This window comes from Drosophila busckii, chromosome 2L (assembly GCF_011750605.1).
Source record: "Drosophila busckii strain San Diego stock center, stock number 13000-0081.31 chromosome 2L, ASM1175060v1, whole genome shotgun sequence".
Classification (NCBI taxonomy): domain Eukaryota; kingdom Metazoa; phylum Arthropoda; class Insecta; order Diptera; family Drosophilidae; genus Drosophila; species Drosophila busckii.
The window spans coordinates 14960311-14981701 of record NC_046604.1 but is presented as its reverse complement, the minus strand read 5'-3'; the positions used below and the strand labels follow the sequence as shown (position 1 = coordinate 14981701).

The 21391-nt window shown below is 39.6% G+C and overlaps 1 protein-coding gene across 1 annotated transcript in view; it reads left to right on the top strand.

The window, feature by feature from the left end:
• LOC108608454 (zinc finger protein ush) overlaps window positions 1-21391 on the top strand; it is a 56623-nt gene that overhangs the window by 32165 nt on the left and 3067 nt on the right. The window contains exons 2-4 of the mRNA XM_017999833.1: window positions 8061-8105; window positions 19858-20753; window positions 20826-21205. Of these exons, the coding sequence (XP_017855322.1) occupies window positions 8061-8105; window positions 19858-20753; window positions 20826-21205 (1321 nt within the window). The remainder of the gene's footprint in view (window positions 1-8060; window positions 8106-19857; window positions 20754-20825; window positions 21206-21391) is intronic.

Sequence of the window (21391 nt, the reverse complement as noted above, 5' to 3'; positions counted from 1 at the left end):
CTGAGGCGTGTAAAATATATTTTTATTGCACCTTCCTTTGCTTTTTATGAAGGCACTTCCGGCAGCGATACGTGTCGGGGCGCCGTTATCCACTCAAGATCTTCGAGTCGTTGACAAGCAGCAGCGAGACTGAGACTGAGACTGCAACTGCGACAAGGACAACAATCAACCCAGGCTGGCTGGCTGGCAGGTCCTTTTGGCTAACTGTCTGTGTGTGTGCTGTATCTGCATCTTGTAATTGACAGCGAGTGCACTTTGTGCTTGCTACCTAACCACGCCCACATGCGCGCAGCAGGCGCCTCAGTCTTAGCCCAAAACGTTTACAAGCCTCAATTTGCGTGCGACCGACTGTCGTCGCTGCTTCGATTAAGTTGATGAGGTAGCGTCTCAATATCGGTTATAGGATCATTGACACTTTGTATGCAGTCAGTCGCTCTCTCTCTCTCTCTCTTTACTCTCTTTCTCTTCTCTTGTTGTATTTGTATTTTATGACTGTTTACCGATTTCTGACTTTCAAATGCTCGAGCGCAGCGACTTTGGCCTCGGCTTTGTGTTGCCTTTAACGACGTCAAGTTGACGCCAAACTAATTGATGCGATAACTCGTGTTTATCACTCACTTACGCCAATGGGCTCTCAATGCACAGACAGCAAGAGACAGACAGAGAGAGAAAGAGAGAGCGCGACGAAGTCGAGGCGCCTGCTCAGTCATCGCGACGTTACTTGGGCCATATTCAAAATAGGTGATGTTGATAACCAAATGTCGATGGCTCATAAGCAACGTTTTGTATACACTTTGATACATTCCCAAAAAAAGGGTAGCTCAAAGTGCAGCATTAGTTTGTAACATGCAAGCCGAGTACGAATCTATTGAGCAGCTATAGTAACTGCTTTGTTTCCAATCAAAGTGTATCCATAAGTTGGCTGCGCTCATATTTTTGCTGTATTTTTTTACTTAACTCTATTGTGGCTAAGTTTCTATTAATTTTTAAAATATCTTGTGTTTTTAATAACTTTTAGTATAACTGAAGTCTAGACTTTTAGCATATCTCCTATGCATAAACAGAGGCGTAGTGAGCATACAATTTAGCTGAAGGGGGTTACTGTTCATAGTTAATTTGTTAAGTTTTTTAAAGAATATAAAAATAAACTTAATACTTACTTTATATATATATCCTTTAAATAAAGACATAGGCGTAGTGAGTATAAAATTTAGCTAAAGGGGGGTAACAGCTCATAGTTAATTTGTTACATATTTTATAGAACATGAAACTAAACTTAAAAATTAATTTATATATAATGTTATATATAAAAGCATAGGCGTAGTGAGTATAATATTTAGCTAAAGGGGGGTAGCTGTTAATAGCTCATGCACTAAATTTGTTATTACCCCCACTTGGTGCCAACTTACCCCTCTCTGTTCATAACTACCTACGCCCTTGTCTATATTCAAGACCACGCTTAAAGGATATGCAGCAGTTCGTTATACCTTCGACTATCCTTCGCTGCTTTATAATTTTCTGTGATTTTCGTTATCGCGCTGTGCATTTTTGTTTGCCGCTGCCGCTGCCGCCGTTTGCTGCTTTTGTTGCTCTTGTTGTTGTTGGCGCTTCCAGCTTATCCAATATTTTAATCTCGCACTTACCAATGGCTGACTGAACTGAACTGAACTGAAATAAAATCAACTTGGCGGCAGCAGCTCTCAGTTCGACTGGCTATCGAAGCTACCAAGGCCATGCGGCAGCCTAGATAACATTTTACGTTTATTCGTTTGTGTTTTTTATTTTATTTTTTTTTTTATGATGGGTTAAGGGGTGCGCACCCGCATAGCGCCCGCTGCTGCTTCCTGATGCATTAAGCATATTTTATGGCCACTTAGAGTGGCTCAACACACAAACACACAACTCAAAATATATAAACAAAGCACAAAATGAATTCAATAAAACATAAAACTTTAAAAACAAGCGTGAGTCAGCGCTGGGAATTTTAAATGCGGGGCTGCTTATAAAAAATGCTAATAAATAAATATATAATGCTATATAAATGCTAATAAATAAGTATATATATAATTGAAGTTAGAAATATAGCAAAATATTTTTAAATAATAAAAGGAAGCTGAAAATAATAATAAAAATTATACGAAATTTGGTAGAGCGTTGAATTGAATATCAGGCCTAACACTTGAGCTCAAACAGCAGCTTAAGTTTGTTCATTTGGCAGAGTGTTGACTGTAGTCAACTGATAAACTGAGCTTAGAGCTTTACTTAGGGCAAAGCCTTAGAAATAATATGCAACGCGGCATGAAATTGAAATCATTTTGATTGATTAGCAGATTAAAGACGAAAGTGCCAAGCGTTGGGGCAAGTTGACACTTAATTGATTTAATTTCATAACAATGAAGTCATAAATATGCACAAATGAAATTCTGTTGATTGAGGGTTGAATTTGTGTGGCAAGTAGATAGCCTTGATTGAAGCTGTCAGCACGTGCAACACCTGCAGCTTAAATTTGCTTGCAGCTCAAGGCTGAGCTTAAATGCATATATATATACTATATATACTAAGATCTGTGATCAAGCAACAATGCCAAACGTAGCAGCAACTAAAAAAGTAAAATAAAGAAAAACTTTGGTAGATTTATTTCATGATAAATGTTTTGGGCTGTTGTTTCCCTTTTTTTTTTGTATTTTATGTGCTTTGCCACAGCAACAGCAACAGCAACAACAACAACAACAACAATAATAATAACACCAGCAACTAGCAAATGCTGCTTTTGCTAATCTTAACGACGCATCGGCCAGGCGAGCGAACGAAATGAAATAACGCGACTCGCCAGCGTGTGGAAATACAACAAATGCAACAACAACAACAACAGCAACAACAACTAAAGTAAAGTAACCCCCAAACTGCTGCGGCTGCGACTGCGGCAGCGGCAATTGTTATCAGCGGCAGGATCTTATCAGCTGCTTGCATCTGCTTCGACTGCGCTCCGAGCTCTGTGAGCTGTGTGAGCTCTGAGAGCTCTTAGAGCTCCTCCAATGTGCACATATCGAGGTCGACGCGTTTTTAGTCTGAAGCGGGTGTGCCTACGACTCACTGTGTATGTGTGTGTGTGGGTGTGTGTGTGTGTGTGTGTGAGCTGCAATTGCATGGCTTAGCTTGAGTCTAAACACTTTGATACGCTTTAAAATTTAATAGTTTATATTATAAATTTTATTTATATTTTTTTATTTACTTGAAAGTCGATACGCTTTAAAATTAAATAGTTTATGTTAAAAAATTTAACATTATTTATACGCTTTAAAACTCAAAAGTTTACATTATAAATTTTATTTACTTGAAAGTCTCAAAAGCTTTAAAATTAAATAGTTTATGTTATAAATTTTAATTTTATTTGGTTCAAGTCTAAACACTTGATACGCTTTAAAATTCAATAGTTTATGCTATAAATATTACTTTTATTTTCATTTTATTTATTTTATGACAACTAAGAACAGTCGATGGTAAAATAAAATGATTGTAATAATTATTTAAAATTAATTCAAAATAATTATATAAAACTAAGTTTCTTCTTAAAGAAAATTATAGAAGTTAGACAAGTTTATATCTTATGAGTGTTAAATAGATTCAAATTGAATTGAATTTTATATTTTAGACAAACGTTTGTTGTAGTTTTCATGAGTAAGAGTATTCACTCAATTGTACAGTTTGGTGTTTAACATTTGTTACATACTGTTAGCAGCATTTTGAACATAAGTATAAATAGTTTATATATGTAAATATATTTTACTTTAATTTAAATTCAATTTCAAAGTTAAGACACACATTTGTTGTATTTTTAAGAGTAAGTGTATGCGCGAAGTCGTTCAATTTAGTGCCCATTTACTTTTGCTACATACTGTTAGCAATATTTTCGTGGCTTTGCCTGGCGCAGTTTATCAACAAACGTTGATCTGCCTTTATTTAGCTTCATATTTATGCCAATAAATGGGCACGTAATAACAATGACACACATAATCACACACACACACACAAACACACACATACGCATACTTACAAACCGCACTGTAATAATCAACATAAACAATTGCAAAACAATTGAGAGCTGAGCTGAGCTGAGCTTAGCCGCTGCAGCTTCGACGCGTGTTGCTGTTGCTGTTGCTAGTTCAGCAACCCATAAACAGCAACAGCAGCAACAGTAACAAGCATGTTGAGCATGTTTATCAAAAAACCTTTTGCAGATATTCACGCATGAAGTGTTTATCGCTGCATTAAAAAAAAAACTACAGAGAACTGAAATAAAAAAACACCCACCAAATAGCAAATGTGTAAAATTATATGCTGAGCATTAGGAATAATGTGTGAATGGCTAAAAGGCTGTGCCACACTTGAAATGCTCTATAAAATATAAAAAATAAATATATAATTGAAATGCAAAATATATGCTTAAAAGTAAATACAAAATATTAAAAAATTATGTTTAAAATAATTCATAAATGCATTTTACATTAAGCTTAATTTTTTACATTTTTGTATACTTAAAATTTATAAGTTTTAAGTTTTAGCAATTTAAAAGTGCAAAAATATATACAAAATTTAATTAATACATTTTAAAATGATTCATAGATATTGAAATATATTTTTAGTATTTTCGAAACTTATAGATATTTATTAGCAAATATAAACATAAATCCTTTCCAATTTATAATACATTTTGCAAACTTTTTAGTACTAAAATTTAAATATATAAATAATTATTTTTTTTAATAATTTAAAAACATATATTTTTTTTAAATTTTATAGCTAAACATTTTGTTAAATTTTAAATAGTTAGTGTATGTAAATGTTGCACTTGGTTAAGTTCAGGGTTAAGCGGGTTAGCGGCATGTAGGGGTGTTTGTTTGTATGTGTGTGTGTGTGGCACAGGCGACGAGACTGCGGCAGCGACGTCAGCGGTGGCGGCGGCGTCAGCAAGCGGCACGTTTAATGAATCTAATTAAAAGTCAACAATGGCAAACGAGATAATCGTCGTAAAAGGCAGCAACTTCTAACTGACAGAGCAAGTAGAGCGAGATGGCAATAAAAATAGAGAGAGAGAGAGAGAGAGAGCGAGAGCAAGGGGTGTTTATTATTATGATGACCACAACGCATGCGCAACATTACGGCAACAGCTGATTGAGAGAGAGAGAGAGAGAGAGCGAAAGATAAAAATCTGCGCTTGGTATAGAACGCAAAAGAAAATAAACCAAAAATGCCGATAAGCCAAAGGTGCCAGAGAATGAAAAAGAGAGAGAGAGAGAGCGCTGGGGGGGGTAGTGGGTGGAGCGCTGGCAGGCAAAGGCAGCAACGAAATACGAAATAGATCAATGCTGGCTGATAAGAATTGGAGAGAGAGCCAAAAATGCAGGCGGATGAATGATGGGGGATAATGATAGAAAACAGTGGCGTGGCTGCAAGAGGGGGGGCGGAGTGCGACTAAGTGCAGGTGTTGGGGCAGGAAATGAATGAACGAAAGGGGGCAGGCAAGTGTTATATGAACTGAGCAGACACACACACACACACACACATGCAGAGCTAACAGATATACAGATACAATTAAACACAAAACGCTTATCACTAAGCAATAATCAGAATTCCATTAGCCGTACGTATGCGATATCGCTCAAAAGCATCGCAGACACACACACACACACACACACATAGACATACATGCACACACATTGCTTTTGTTCGAATTGTATCTTTGTATCTTTCAACGTGTACGCGCCTGTAAGTGCGCTGGCAATTGCAACTGTATGTGTGTGTCTTTGTATGTGTGTGTGTATATCCGTTTGTGCTGCTGGTTGGCTGCCTTGCCAACTGGTTGTTGTTGTTGTTGCTGTTGTACGCTTGGCTTGGCTGGCTGGCTGGCTGGTTGGTTGGTCGATGTTATCTAACTGCGCGCCGCGCTCTGGCCGCGCGCTTATCAGTGCTTTATCAGTTTTTGTTTCGAATAATTTCGAACGAGCGAGCGACGTTCGCTTCGCTTCGTCGTTCACTTCGTACGTCGTTCGCTTCGTACGTTCGTTCGTTGGCAAAAGGAAGGCAGAGAGATATCTTATTTCAGTTGGCACTGAAGCGAGAGCCACAGACGCTGCTGGCAGCTCTAAGATAAACAACAACAACCGACGGCTCAGTCAACAAACATCAGCTGTGACTGCGACGCCGGCAGCAAACTGCGCTGCTATCTTTTTGTATCTCACAGCGATACAGCGAAGGCGACAGCGAGAGAGCGCAACTCACTCACACACGCACACACACACAAACAAATTTCATTACTCACTCAGCGCTGCGCAGCTCAGTTGACTGTAGAACGCGAAGCGAGCAGCATTAACGCTGCGTTGACAAACGTAACGCCGCCGCGCTAAACTATTAAAATATTATAAACAAATGCGTATTATTTATGCGCAATACAGTGTTGTATAGTGTATAATGTAAAACTGTGTTGTTAATTAAATTAAATGCAATATGCTGCAAACAATAAGCAAAGGTAAGCAGCCGATCGCAGCGAGCGAGCGAGCGAGAGTGCGCGATTGTGTGAGTGAGAGCGAACACACACGTTGCCAAGCCTTGGGAACAGCTCGACTCAAGCTTCAGCTTCAGCTTCAAGCTACAAGCGCTTGGCTGTCCAGGCGTGTCCCGCGTTTCAAGCTTAAAAACTCCAGAGGCAGCAGCAACAGCAGCAGCTTTTTTTTTTTTCTTTTGCTTATCAGTCGACTATCTGCGCTGTGTGGCTACACAACACACACACACACCAACACACACACACACACACACATGTTTGATATCTACAATCTGGCAAGCGAACGAAGGAGAAATAAAAACGAGGAATTCTGCGGATTGTTGTTATTATTGTTATTATAATTCCTTGAAGTGTATATCAGCAAAATATAATCAACAACAACAACAACAACAGCAGCAGCAGTAATACGTGTGTGTGTGTTGGTTGTGCGTACTTCACAGATACTACGCTAACGATATAAATGCTGCCTTTGCTGCTGCTGCTGCAACAGCAAACATTGTTTTCACTCGAAAGCAATTATTATGTTGTATTTAAGTAAACTACTTGCATTACCTATACACTCAAGCATATGTATATATATGTATATATGTATGTTAAGCTACACTTGATAAGCGCTTAAGCTGTTGAGCTTAGCTTGAGCGCTCTTTATCATTTGGCATACATTTTTCATTACTTAGCGTATTTAACTTTTAACTAATTATGCGCTTAAAATAAAGCCAAAGCATTGTTTCAGCAATTTAATTAAATTCACTTAACTTTTTTATTTAATTTAATTTTTTAAATAATTTAATCTAATTTAATTGCATTTTTTTTTTAATTTAGTTTGTTTGCTGTGCTTATTTTTATAAAGCAACCAAGTTAAGCTTAGCTTGAGCGACTTTTTCATATGGCATATATATTTATTTATTTAGAATATTAGTTATTTATTTACGCTTCCAATCTAAAATTCTTTTAGTATTTTATCTACTGCATTTATAGTCTAATTTTGACTATTTTGAAGTTAGTTTATTTTCCTTTCATATTTATTTTTATGCATTATCAATTATCAATCAACTGTTGAGCTTAGCTTAAGCGCTCTTTTTCATATGCCATTAATTTTTAAGTATTTTTAATACTTAGTTTTTCTTTAAAGCTAAAGTTTGCAAACATCAAATTACTGCAATGCTAATTTTGACTATTTTAAATACAATAATATAACATTTTCAAAAGCAAATGCTACTACATAAACTTACTTCAAATCTTAACTTAAATTCTGCATAGTTTTTTATTGCGAATTTAATTTAATTAGTTTGCATAAAAATAATATGCGACATTTTTAATTATTAACAAATGCATTTGCCACAAGTAATATTATTATAGAAAGGCAGCATTTAAAAACCCTTTATAAATTATAATATAATGCATGTAATTATTTTAATTATTTATGTAGCACACAATTAATTAAATATTTGAAGCTCTGCACCAAGTTAATAATCGATTCTCTTCTTTGCTTGCATTGCAGGTGATTGCACAGATACCACAGAAGAGATGACCGTCGACAGCAGAGGTGAGTCCTGCCCATCATATTCTAAAGCTAAAGCTCTTACCCTTGTAAGCTATAGACTGCCCAAAAAAAAAAAAGGAAAAAGGAATGGAATATATATAAATTTGTTATCAGTCGGCAGTCAGTGCAGCTAAAGCTCAGACTGCGAGCACAACCCGTTAATGCGCATAATAAATGGCTGTCTATATACCTATGTGTGTGTGTGTGTGTGTCGTCTGCACGCTGCTGATATTTTGCCAATAAAAATTTAATCTGCTTTCATAGCCAGCGCAAGTGTCACGAGTCTGTGGCAAAGTGATGACCCCCAAACCAAATGAAAATGAAGCCGCAGCCGCTGCCAAATGCGACTAATTCAATAGCAATATTTTTAACAAGCCAAGCCAACCCACCCAAGCAAAAGGGATAACTCACTCTCATGCTATTAAGCACTTGACAAGCGGCTATGGATTTTTGACACCTCAAACTGAAACTTGAGTGGGGGTGGGTGCTGCTGCTTTTTTGGGCAGCACAGGAAATGACAAAGTTGAACAGCACTGGCAGCAACCCTAGCTAGGGTTAACCCCTTTCGACTGCTGCCTGTCAAGTTGTGCGTGTTTGCAAGTTAACTGAGCATCATTGGCATCAATTTCATATCACTTCATAAACATCAGCAAATGTCAACCCACCCACCCAGCCACCCACAAAGCAAGCACAATGCAAAGCTCTTCAAGTTGCTGTTGTTGTTGTTGCTGTTGCTGCCTCTCGTACTTAGTAGGGGGTGTTGCTGGGCTTAGCTTTTAGGTGGCTATTCCACGCCATTTCGCTGCCCTCTCAAGCATTCATCATTAATAATCCCCCCCCCCCTCCCCCCCCCCTGCGCTCTTCTCTGGCATGTTGTGGCTTCGACTAGCCAAAAGCCGCCAGGCCACGTTCGCATGTCCTTTTTGTGCTGCGTCAGTTGTAAGATTTGCAGCAGCAATCACACACACACATAGACACGTTTAAATACAACGCTGTGTGGCCCTGGCTTTGAGCTTTGGCAATGTGTCCAAAGTGGGCGTTTGAGCTCGCCAAAAAGTGGGCGTTTGTCTGCGCTAATCTTTATCTAGCTGTTGACACTCCATGGCAATGTTGCTGCTGCAGACCAACCAGCAACCAAACCAACAACAGCAACCAAAAGTGTGGCAAAGCGCACAGTCACATTCCTTTACACACACACACACACACAGAGAGTGAAAGAGAGAGAGAAAGCAGCCTCAACTCCACTTGAACTCTAGTCAGAGCTCAGAGCTCACAGCTGGCGCTGCTGCAATTGCCAAGGGGCTATCTGCTCTTTCATTTTGTTTGCGGTTGCACTTTGCAGTTGCAGACGAGTCGAATGCACTTAAGCAGCAGCAGCAGCAGCAGCAATAATAAAAATATATTTGCTTATATATATTAGAAAGAGAGAAAGAAAGGGAAACATAGAAAGCAGAAATGTTAAGCTTTATGTTGATTTGTTTAATGCATTCATTTTAATATATGTGCTATACTAACTTGTTAACAATAATAATAATAATATATTTAACATATTTAATAGAGTGAAAGAGATAGAGCATAAATGTAAAGCGTTAAGCTTTAATTTAGAGAGAGAGAGAGAGAGAGAGAGAGAGAGAGAGAGAGAGAGAAGAAATGTTTAGTCTGCAGCTGAGCTCAATATTTGATGCAATAAAAACATTTGCCATTGAAACTTTATTAGAATAATAATAAAAATATATTTGCTAACATATTTTATATAGTGAAAGAGATAGAACACAAATATTAAGCTTTGAGCTAAAATTTAGAGAGAGAAGAAATGTTAAGACTGAAGCTGAAGCTCATGAACTCAAATATTTGATTGCTAGAAATCATTAAATATATTTGCTATGCCAGCTTAATTACAATAATAATATTAAACATATATATGCTTATATATTTAATGGAAAAATAGAGTGTAAGAGATAAATACAGAGAGCAGAAATGTTAGCTCAATATTTGATGCAATAAAAACATTTGCTATTGAAACTATTACAATAGTACTAATTAAATATATTTAATAGCAAATTAAATTTAGTGAAAGAGTTAGAGAACAACTATTAAGCTTCAAGCTAAAACTGAAGCTGAAGCTCATGAGCACAATATTTGATATAGAAATCATTTTTGCTATTCCAACTTAATAATAATAATAAATATTTATATGCTAACATATTTAATAGAAACAAAGAGTGAAAGAGATAAATGTTAGCCCTGAAACTGAGCTCAATATTATTATTAGAAATCATTAAATATATTTTTATATTTTTAAAATATATTTGCTTACATATTTAAAAGAAAGAAAGCGTGAAAGAGATAGCAGCTAAATGTTAAGTCTGCAGCTGAGCTCATATTTGATTGATAGAAATCATTTTAATAAATATATTTGCTAATAATAATAGAGCGAAAGAGAGCGAGAGAATCATAGCTAAGCTGATTTTTATGATTGCTGCAAACGATTAAATATTATTTTATCATTTGCCTTACCAATTATTAGACAAAAATAAAATAATAAACCAATCAAGTTGAACCTTTTAATATATTTGTAGCCTGTATTTAAGTGAGAGTATTTAATATGATATTTAAATTAGAGTATTTAATATGTTATATGCTATTTAAACTTAAAAGCCTTAACTTTAGTTAGTGTATTTTATTTGTCGTGCAAGTTGCAATGATTTTTATAGCTTTGGCTTTAGCATTGGCGCTTGTTACTTTTTTTTTGCTTTTAGTTTGGCCACAGACAGGGCGCAGTTGCCACCCCACTAGAGCAAGCTGGCGCTGCTTGTTGTTGTTGCTGTTGTTGTTGCTGTTGATGATGATGATGCTGCTGCTGCTGCTGCTCAGTTTTGGCGCTCTTCATTTGCCGTTGGCTGGCTGCTGTGCAATGTAGTGTAAGCGCAGCTACAACGAGTTGTCTATATATATATATGTCTGTGTGTGTGTGTGTGTTTTATCTGTAAAATTCATGAATGCTTCGGCTTATCTAGCAGAATTGCATACTTGCAGTCCCAATAGCAGCGCTCTGACTGCTGCTGCTGCTGCTGTTGCTGTTGTTGTTGGCAGTGGTTGCTGGTTGGCTGCCTTGCTTGTCTTCTAATGGCGCTAAGTGAGCTTCTAGCCCATACCCCTGGCCACACATGTGAGCGCCAGGTCTTGTCTCTCTCTCTCTCTCTCTCTCTCTCTCTCTCTCCTTCTCTCCTTCTCTAATGGCATTTTATCTATGGCATAATTTTTTATTATTGTTGTTGTTGTTTTTTGGCCAAGGCTTAATGACAAAACCACAGCGACAGCAAAAGTCAAATTGTTAGATAGCTTTTTCGGCATATAATTAATCATTTGACGGCCGACTTTTTATATATATGCGGGACATGCTATTGCAAGCTAAGCCTGCGGGCTATGCCCAGCAATTGTTGCTGCTTTTGTTGTTGTTGTTGTTGTTGCAACGAAACTAACAAAACGACAAAAATTGTACAAATATCAAATCCATTACACGCGCGCGTTTTTATTTTATCAACAATGATCAATCGACGCACAGCAACAACAACAAGTAAAGTAAAAGTTCAAATGTACATATTACGCATACGCAGCGTAGACGCGTGTAAATAACTACAAATTCGCTGCTGCTGCTAATAACAAACTGAATTGCAAGATTTATTGATAAATATGCTAAATAGTTATAATAGTAAATACTTCAAATTTATTTATTTTAATTACTATTAAATTAATAGCGCTGCTCAATAAAGTAAAAGTAAATAATGCCAAATAAAATATTGCAAAAAATTCATTTCAGTGTTTTATGAAAATATCTACAATATTTCTTACAATATTAAGTCTAAAATTGGCTGCAGTCTCGAATTCCAAGCAAATGTTGCTCTATTAATTTATTTATAAATTTATTTTATTTTAGCGCTTTAGAAAATTTTAATCTAATTTATTTATTATATATTGTATATTATTAGCAGCAGTTTAACAATTTATATTAGCGCTATAAAAAGTTACAAAATTATTTACTCATAATATTTTTGCAATCTTGAATTGAAAATAATGGAATTTCTATTAATGTTTGGTCAACATGCATTGTGCGCTGCTTGATAAAATTTATGCCTTTTAATCATAAATTACAGCGCAAATATTGGCACACACACGTATAAAGGGTAGGGGGGGCGTGGCATAATCCTTTTGCTGCTGGACCGCGTGGCATTTATGAAATTTATAGTACACACACTTTGGCTCTAAGCAATGTGTGGGCTGTAAGGGGGGTGGGGGGTGTGGGCTTATCAATGTCCACAGATCGACAAAAGGCAGTCGCAGTCAAAGGCCTAAAGTCCGCACTGTCTGCTGCGGTTGGTCTTGGCTGAAGCACACGATAATGACAATGACAATAACGAGATGATGATGATGATGCTGCTCCAACTGCCGCTGTAAGCTGCGAGCGACTTGAGGGTGCCTCATAAAATCTTACTCAGCGTTGCCTAGAGGGTTTGAGTGTGTGTGTGTGTGTGTGTGTGAATAGCAAGGGGTGTTTGACTGACTGGCTGCTTGGCTGACTGAGTTGGTCATAACACGACGCAATCCTTTGGATAAATTTTCTTATCTTTGTCGACCAGACGACGATATTATTTTTAATACAAGCAGCCAAAAAATGTATGTGTGTGTGTGTGTGTGCATAATAAATAGCTGTATGTGTGTGTGCGTGTGTGTGTTTGTGATTTATGTTTGTTGTTATTTTTTATAGCAATTTTCATCATTTGTGCGCCTTTGCTACTTGAAATGACTTGCCCTACATTATTATATATCACATATATATTCTATATATGTAGCCATAAGTTTTGCATATTGTTGAGCCTGAGCCTGAGCTGCTGTCTCACTATTTAGACGACTGTCAATTAGTTTGTTTGCCTGTCGGATATGTCGCCTGCCGCTCACGCTACGCGCTGCTTGACTTGACCCTCATCAATTCACATTTGTTTACATTTGTTTGTTGGCCAACATGAGCTGCCAATATGAAAAACGCAGCATCGATAAACAATTGCAGTGGCAGCTAAAGCAGCAAATAAAATGAAAGCACGAATGAGTTATAAATTTGATTTGATTTGTTGAGTCAGCGCAGTTTGTTTTATTGAGTCAAACAAATTGCAGCAGTTTTAATTAAATTAAGTAAGCAATGCAAAATTAAATTTAATTTTTAACTCAAGCAGCTGCTGCTGTTTTAATAACTTTTATAAAATGCATTGAAACAATTGCAAATATTATGCAAGCAGCAACATTAGCAGCTCGTTTAACTGCTTATAAAATTGCTGCACATTTATAACAAACTTTAGTAGAAAATACAGCAACTTCAGTGTCCTTTTTACTTGCAACATTTTAAATGGTAGCTCAAATCGTTGCCCTATTCTTAAATCAGCTGTTGCTATAATTCAACATTCAATTTTACAGCTCTGCTATTTATTTTAATTTTTTATATTTTTATTAGCATCTAGCTTAATTAAAAATGTTGCTAGCTATTGAATATTCAATGCTATGATTCAATATTCAATTTTGCAGCGCTGCTATTTATTTTAATTTTTTTATAAATTTTATTTGCATCTTAATTGCTAATAAAAAAATTTTGCTAGCGAATTTTAGGCAGTGTATTAAATCAATTGGAAACTGAAATTCAAAATTCTTAAATCAATTGGAAACTCAACTTTATTACTCTTAAGAATAAAAGACTCAAGTAAAGTGGGCAGTGCTCAGAATGTGGCAGGCGGCTAAGAACTGAGCTACTGTTGATTGAGCTTAGTGTGAGCTCTAAGTACTGCCTAATGCACTATCAAATTTTTATAATCAAACAATTAATTTGCCAATGCTTTGACTAAAGCCATAAATCTGCATTAAGCTGCAGCAGCAATAAAACTGAGCGCGCAAAAAAAAAAACAAAGCAAAAGGCCAAAGCCAAACTTGTTAACTTTTTGTTTTGCTTTTTAGCATAAAATGCAACACACGCCTCATTACAAGCTGTTAGCAAGCACTTTACACTTCATCAAAAAGCCCAAAAGCCAACAAACAGCAGCAGCAGCAGCAACAACAACAGGTAGACATAAGACATAAAGCCAAGAGGCTGCGACTGGAGCTGGAGCTGCCTGCATTATGGCTTATTTGTTGGGCTGTCTTGTCAAAAAAAAAAAAAAAGAAGAGGAGCAGAGGCAAGGAGCAGCGCCAGCTCAGCCCAGCCCAGACAGGCAGTTATGTTGCTGTTGCTCGGCTTGGGTTGTAAACGTTTATTGTGCCACCAGAAGAGCAGACAGCGCGCTCTTTTGGAAGCCTAATTGGTAGGTAATGATGTGTCTGGCTTGCCGCTTTGTTAGTCACTCCAGCAACAGGCACAGGACGCTGCACAAACGAATCGCGTTGCGCTTTGGGGGCCAAAGTTGCGTGGCAAGACATGTTGCCACAACTGGTTGCTGCCAGCGCTGCGTGTCGGCAACTTGACTTTGTACTTTGTTTAACTGCCTGTTGTTGTTGTTGCTGCTGTTGTCGCTGCTTGAGCGTTGCTTGTTAGCAACTTGTGTGTCCGTTTTTTATTTATACGCTTTATGCTTAACACAGCTCGCAGCAATTTTCGCGCCTGTTTAATTTACTGCGCGTATGTCAAGCTCACATAGCTGCAACTGTTGTTGCTGTTGCTGTTGCTGTTGCTGTTGTTGTCGTGTCTGTTGTTGCGCTTGATAAACTCATCAAAGTCATCAAAAAAAAAAAAAGACACAAAGCTCAAAAGTTAGCACGATTTGTGTGTGGCACAGTGGGCGGTCAGTAGGGCGTGGCGCACGACTTGTTGTAACAGTAAAACGAGAGCAGCAGCAGCAGCAACATGTTGCTGTCGTGTCTAACAGCGCATTGTTGTTGCTGCTGCTGCCTTTTAGGGCAACAATTGAATTGTCAGTTGTTGCTGTTGTTGATTGATCACTGCAGCAACATGATTTGTTTAGCAGCAATGTTGCCATGTTGCTGTGCTACATGTTGCTGCTGCTGCTGCTGCTAGATAATCAGCGCAGCCAAAACACATTTATGCAAATGCCAAAAGCTTGTTTCATAAACGCGAAATTATGAGAACGCAGCAGCAGCAGCAGCAACATGTTGCCAGCAACACTAGCAGCAGCAATGCGATTACAGATTAGCAACATTCAATAGTTGCACTTGGGTCAATTTAAATTTGTGCAACAGTTGTTGCTGGCACGGCAGCAACCACATACGATTGTGGGAGCAACAGGCAGTTGCTCTAACTTAAGATTGCAATTGATCAAGCAGCTACATATGTGTGTGTGTGTGTGTGTGTTGCTAGCAGCAACGACAACTGTTGCTGTTGTGATCGCTTGATCAGCAACAGCAGCAGCAGCAACAACAATCGACGATGAGCGTGCTCACACGAAATTTTCAAGTACGGCGACAATTTCTTTAGCCACCCTGCACCCTTTTTTTTGTTTTTGTTTTTTAGCTTTATCAACATGCCGTGCGGGCAGCAGCAGCAGCAACAGCAACAACAGCAACAGGCAGCCAAACACATCTCAACAGTTGCATCAATTGCTCAACATTGAACCCACCAAAAAAAAAAAGAAACCAAAGCAAATGCTAAGCTGTTGCTGCTGCTGCTGCTGTTGTCGTTCCCCCCACACCACTGTCATCGCATCATTTGCACGTTTTTTAATTAAGACATCAAAAAGAGTTTGAGACTTGCTCGATTTCGAGGAATTGGCTCCGCTCCGCTCTCAGCTGCAGCTTCAGCTTCAGTCTGTGTTCGGTTTCTATAGATGCTAGATAGAGTACATGTTGTAGTTGTATTGTTGCTGTTGCTGTTGTTGTTATTATAGTCAATGCATGCGCCGTTGACATCTACTACGTCCACTAAATTAGTTGCCAGCCTGAACTTGCCAGCCCTAGGTCGCACTCGATACGAGTTTTGTATGATTCGTCTACACAAATTCGAGCACAGAACAAAACGCAGACAGCAAGCAAAGTGCGCTGCCCAACTAGCAAATACGCTTTATGAATAAAATGTCGGCAGAGCCTGCAATTTATTAATGGCGCATATTTTTAGTGGCTTAACATTTTTATATATTTAAAAAAATATTTATTAGTAAGCAATGCCCAACTAGCAAATACGCTTTGCTTAAATAAAAAGCATTAGAGCTTGCTAATTGCAGTTGACAATTATTTTTAGCTGAGTAGTTTACAGCTTTTATATAACTTTACAAATATTATGTAGTGAGCATTGCTTAACTAGCAAATACGCTTTATTAAATAAAAACCTGCAGAGCGTGCAATTGATTGATAACAAATGATTTTCAAGTAGCTTAACATTTTTATATATTTAAAAAAAATATTTATTAGTAAGCCCAACTAGCAAATACGCGTTGCTTAAATAAAAAGCTGCAGAGCTTGCAATTATTATTTAAAATATTTTGCGTAGCTTTAATTTTTTATATATTAACGCCAAAACATTACTCAATATTCTCTCCAATTTATTTTATAATTATATTTTGGCATTACAATCTACGAATTTATTTAAAAAGTGAAGTTAACTCGATTTTGACTGCTTCTAAATTTTTATATTCGCAACTGAATTGAAATCTACATTTCGAAAACAACTTCCATAGTCCGCTGCTGCTTTTTAATTCCAATTTGAATTCGCTGCGCTATCTTCGAGCCTCATCTGCTCGCTTCAAAAAACTCCTCTGTAATCATTGGAAACAAATCCAGGGTATGGGGAACAGAGCAACTGAGAAATTGAGAAAAACCAAATTGCTTATCGAGTGCGGATCAAAGAATTTTGCTGCATCGCGCCGTTTCCCATAGTGCTAAGGAGGTGCTGAAAATAAAAAAAAAAGCAGAAGAAGCAGCAGCAGCCAAAACAGAATCAGAGAGCGTACGAACTGGGGAGTAAATCACGAATAGCAGCGCTAAAAAAAAGAGAGATATGAGAATGTTGATTATTTGCACGGTTTAAGTCTCGAAGTCGCTGAGAGTGTTTGGGGGCTTGAAAGTGTGAAATGAAATGTTGCGAATTGGTGAATTTTTGCTGCTCTCTGGTGCTGTGCATTTGTTTTTCGCTGCCTTTTTTGATTAATAACAATTGATAAGTGAGGCTCAGGGTCTGAGGCTGCGACTGGGTGCGCTGAGGCGCAAGTTCAACTGTAAGTGGAGTCCCACTGGCTGCTGATGGCGTTGATTATAGGTCTGGCTGCCCCATCGTACTTGCAACAGCAACACAAGGTGGCAACATTTTCGCGCGAAAATGAAGATTTTCGTTAACAGTTTAGAGTGCACAGAAAATTTGCGCTTCAATCACGTTTTTCAATTTGTTTGCAAGGCACAACTTGACCCACACTACACTCCCCCCCAATTTGTTTAATTAGCGCAAATTTGAGTATTTAAATATTATTTGAGCTACTTTAAATCCTTAATTCAATTCACGCTTAATTGAAATCAATGCGCTGCTTTATGCCTCGCTCATGTTGCTGCTGCTGTTGCTGCTGCTGCTGCTGCTGCTGGTTTCGCATGCAAAGTGAGGCTCACTTAACACGCCCACGCACTATTATTGCGCATACGCCCCATTGTGCAACCGTAGACCAAGCGGCGACGCTTCAACTGCCATCGCGATGAGCTGCGCCGTCGCCAGCAACCAGCAACACGCTGTGGGCTTTCATGGGTTAACTGACCTTCGGTTGCATCTTGGACTTGGAGCCAACAGCGATTAGCTGCTATGGCGGTCTCAACCTCAGACCGCAGCGACAAATGAAACAAAAGGGTTTTTCACTCGATTGAGGTACAGCAAATTGTGCGATTGTTTATAGCTGCATACAACGCCCACCAGCAACCAGCAACAGCAACAACAGCAACAGTTGCTGCCAGCAGCAAAGTGAGAAAGCAGCAACAATAAACTGCTGGCTGATAAAGTGCACAAGCATAGCCTATACGTATGTGTGTGTGTGTGTGTGTGTGTGTGTGTTGCTGTTGCTTATCAGCAACGATCGATCGCAAGCGGCGCAGCAGCAACAGCAACAACAGTGCAGCTGATTTAACAAATTGATAAACAATTGTTGGCGTTGGCGTTGCAGCAGTATGCGTGTGTATGTGTGTGTGTGTGTGTGTGTGTGTGAGGCGGCGTAACGTTACGTTTGCTAAACAAACGAACAACAGCAACAACAATAAAGCTGAGGGGATTAGCAGCTGTTGCCCATTGTTAGCAGCTAAAGAAGTTTTTTGTTTTTTTTTTTGTTTTTTGTTTTTGGCCTTCGCCTGGCGGCCACCCGAAGCCAAATTGGCAAACGTCTGCGAGCAGCGTCTGCAGCTTCAGCTACAGCTCCAAACACTTTACGTGTGCAGCTTATCGAGCAGCAATCGATGGCAATAAATATCTTACAAATAAGCTGAATGCGCAGGAATTTCACAAAGCGCAGCAGCAGCAGCAGCAGCAGCGAGAAGAGCGTGAAGCATGGGCGTCGGCAGAGGGGGGCAGCCGTAGATGTTGTCGATTGTTCACGTGCAATTGTTAAGTGTGTGTGTGTGTGTGTGTGTGTGTGAATTCGTGAAAATCGACACTGCAATTAAGCCTGCGCAGCTCGTAGTGGGCGTGGCTATGGCCTGCAATCAAATGACTTAGGCAACGAACTTGCGCGCAAGCAAGCAACAAATTGCAACCGCACACAAGCAACAAATGTTGCACTGACATTTCAATAGTCCACAATTGACAGGTCAACGCGCATGGCCAATGCTGCAATGCTCCAATGATGCCACATGTGGCAAGAGCGAGACAGCAGCATCGCTTCGCTTGCCTCGCTGCTCTTATCAGCGCCTTCATATCTAGCGCTGCATGCTGCCAACCCCACAGCCCCACAAGCCACTCCGCGCTGCTGTCGTCGTCGCCTCGTTGCCTCTTCAGCTGTCTTATCCAGCGCCGCATCGCCGGCCTGGTCGTTATAATATTTTGTGCCCAAATACAAATCAGATGTCAGTTGTGCTTTGCTCTAATCATCAACCCGCTGTCTTGCTTGTATATGTGTGTGTGTGTGTGTGTGTGTGTCTGTCGACCCGTTGACCACCATGCGCTTTTCCAACTCGCCGATTTTCCACGTAATCCGCCAGCTTCAAGATGCGACTGCGGGATAAACCGCAGCAGCCAAATGGTCGACAACCTCGTAGCCCAAAGTCAAATCTTCAAGCCACACTGCGCGCCTTTGCCTGTTGCGACTCTTGGAGTCAACTCAACTGCTTCAAACTTTGTGGACAGCGACAACGTCGCATTGTTTTCACAGCTGCAGCTGCTGCTGCTGCTGCTGCCAGCGTCGCTGACAATTTGTTCAATAATAATTGCCTAACCTCAATGACACACACACACACAGACAAACGCACACACACATACGCTTGTTGTACTTGGAAGAGATTTGGACTGCGCTAAATAAAAAGCAAAATTTGGTGCTTATTAGCAAATGAATTGGCAAACAGTTTAAAAATTAAACTTAAGACTAAGCAATTATTTAATTAAAAGGCTAAAAACATTATTAATTTATTATATGAAAGTAATAAATTGAAGCTAGAGCAAAATTGGCAGCCAAATTTCTAAGCTTACTTAAAATATTTTAATTTAATTTTTTATACATTTTTATTAATTAAATTTTAATTAATATTTTAATTTAATTTGTTGTATATATATTTTTATTAATTTAATTTCTTTCTGTTCGCTTTGCAGATTCCAAAGATTTGGCTGCACATGAGCTGAGCGAAGAGCAGCAACAGTTGCAGGATCAACAGCAGCAGCAGCAACAGGACGAAAAAGACGACGACAGCCAGACTCAGAGCCAAGCCGCTGAGTGTGAGGAAACCACCATGAAGCCAAACAGCGAGGAGGAGCAACAGCTGCTGGCGGAGCAGACGACAACAGCAACGCCAACGCCACCAAGAAGTCCAACGCCACACGAGCTGGTGCCCAAGCTGGAGATTATGGAGCAGCCAGCAACGCCGCCCTCGGCAGCAGCCACGCCCAGTCCGCCTGTGACGCCCACACCGCCCATAGTGCTGCCCAAGCTGCGTTTGAATGCGCTGCTGGCTTCAGATCCAGCACTCAAACCCGATGCTAAAGAATTAAATCTGCATGAGAATCGTTTGCTGGCGCCGCCGCAGCAGCCGGAGCAGTGTGTTGTGGAGCCGGTGGAGCCGCTGCTGAAGCCAGCGCGCTTCATGTGCCTGCCCTGCAGCATTGCGTTCAGTTCACCCTCCACGCTGGAGGCGCATCAGGCTTACTACTGCTCGCATCGCATCAAGGACGCCGAGGAGGATGCCAACAATGCAAGCGACAAATTGACGCCCACTGGCACCGCGGGCAGCAATTCCACTGGAGCTGCTGGAGCAGCTGGGGGCGAACCACCGGCCAAGGTGGCCAGAACGGGCAAGCAATACGCATGCACCCAATGCTCCTACAGTGCGGACAAGAAGGTCTCGCTCAATCGTCACATGCGCATGCATCAGACGTCGCCGGCTCCAACGCATGCGGCAAGCCTAAGCGCTCTAACGGTAAACGGCGTAGCTGCAGCCGCTGCCGCCGCCGCTGCTGCTGCTGCAGCGCAGCTTGAGGAGAGCTCTAGTCAAGTGAGTTCGATGCACCATTTCTTTAATAGCTCCAACTAATTGTTTCTCTCTCTCTCTCTCTCTCTCGCTTAGCAAATCGATCGCTACTGCAGCGACTGTGATATTCGCTTCAACAACATCAAAACCTATCGCGCCCACAAGCAACACTACTGCAGCTCCCGTCGCAGCGATGGACAGTTGACACCCAAGCCGGATGCCAATAATGTTGCTGCCACTGTCGCCGGTCCGGTGGCTGCTGCTCCGGCTAAGCTCAGCGGCGCTCACAGTCCGCAAACTGCGCGCAATAAAACGCCCACGCCGGCAATGGTTGCTGCCGCTGCTGCTGCTGCTGCCGCCGCCGCTGCCTCACTGCAGGTGGCGCCTCCACAACCCTTCCTGGCACTACCCACCAATCCCATCATCATAGTGCCCTGCTCGCTTATACGCGCCGCCAGTCTCATTCCAGGACCACTGTAAGTATTAAAGAGAAAATTAAATTAAAAATAAATAATGAACTAACTAAAAGGCATTACTAAGAACTATATTATCACAGTCATTATTAATTAAATTCGATTTTTATATGCTAATTTAAATTATTCATTAAAAAGTAGCGCAATAATCACAATTAATATTTTATTCTTTTTTGAATATTTGTAAAC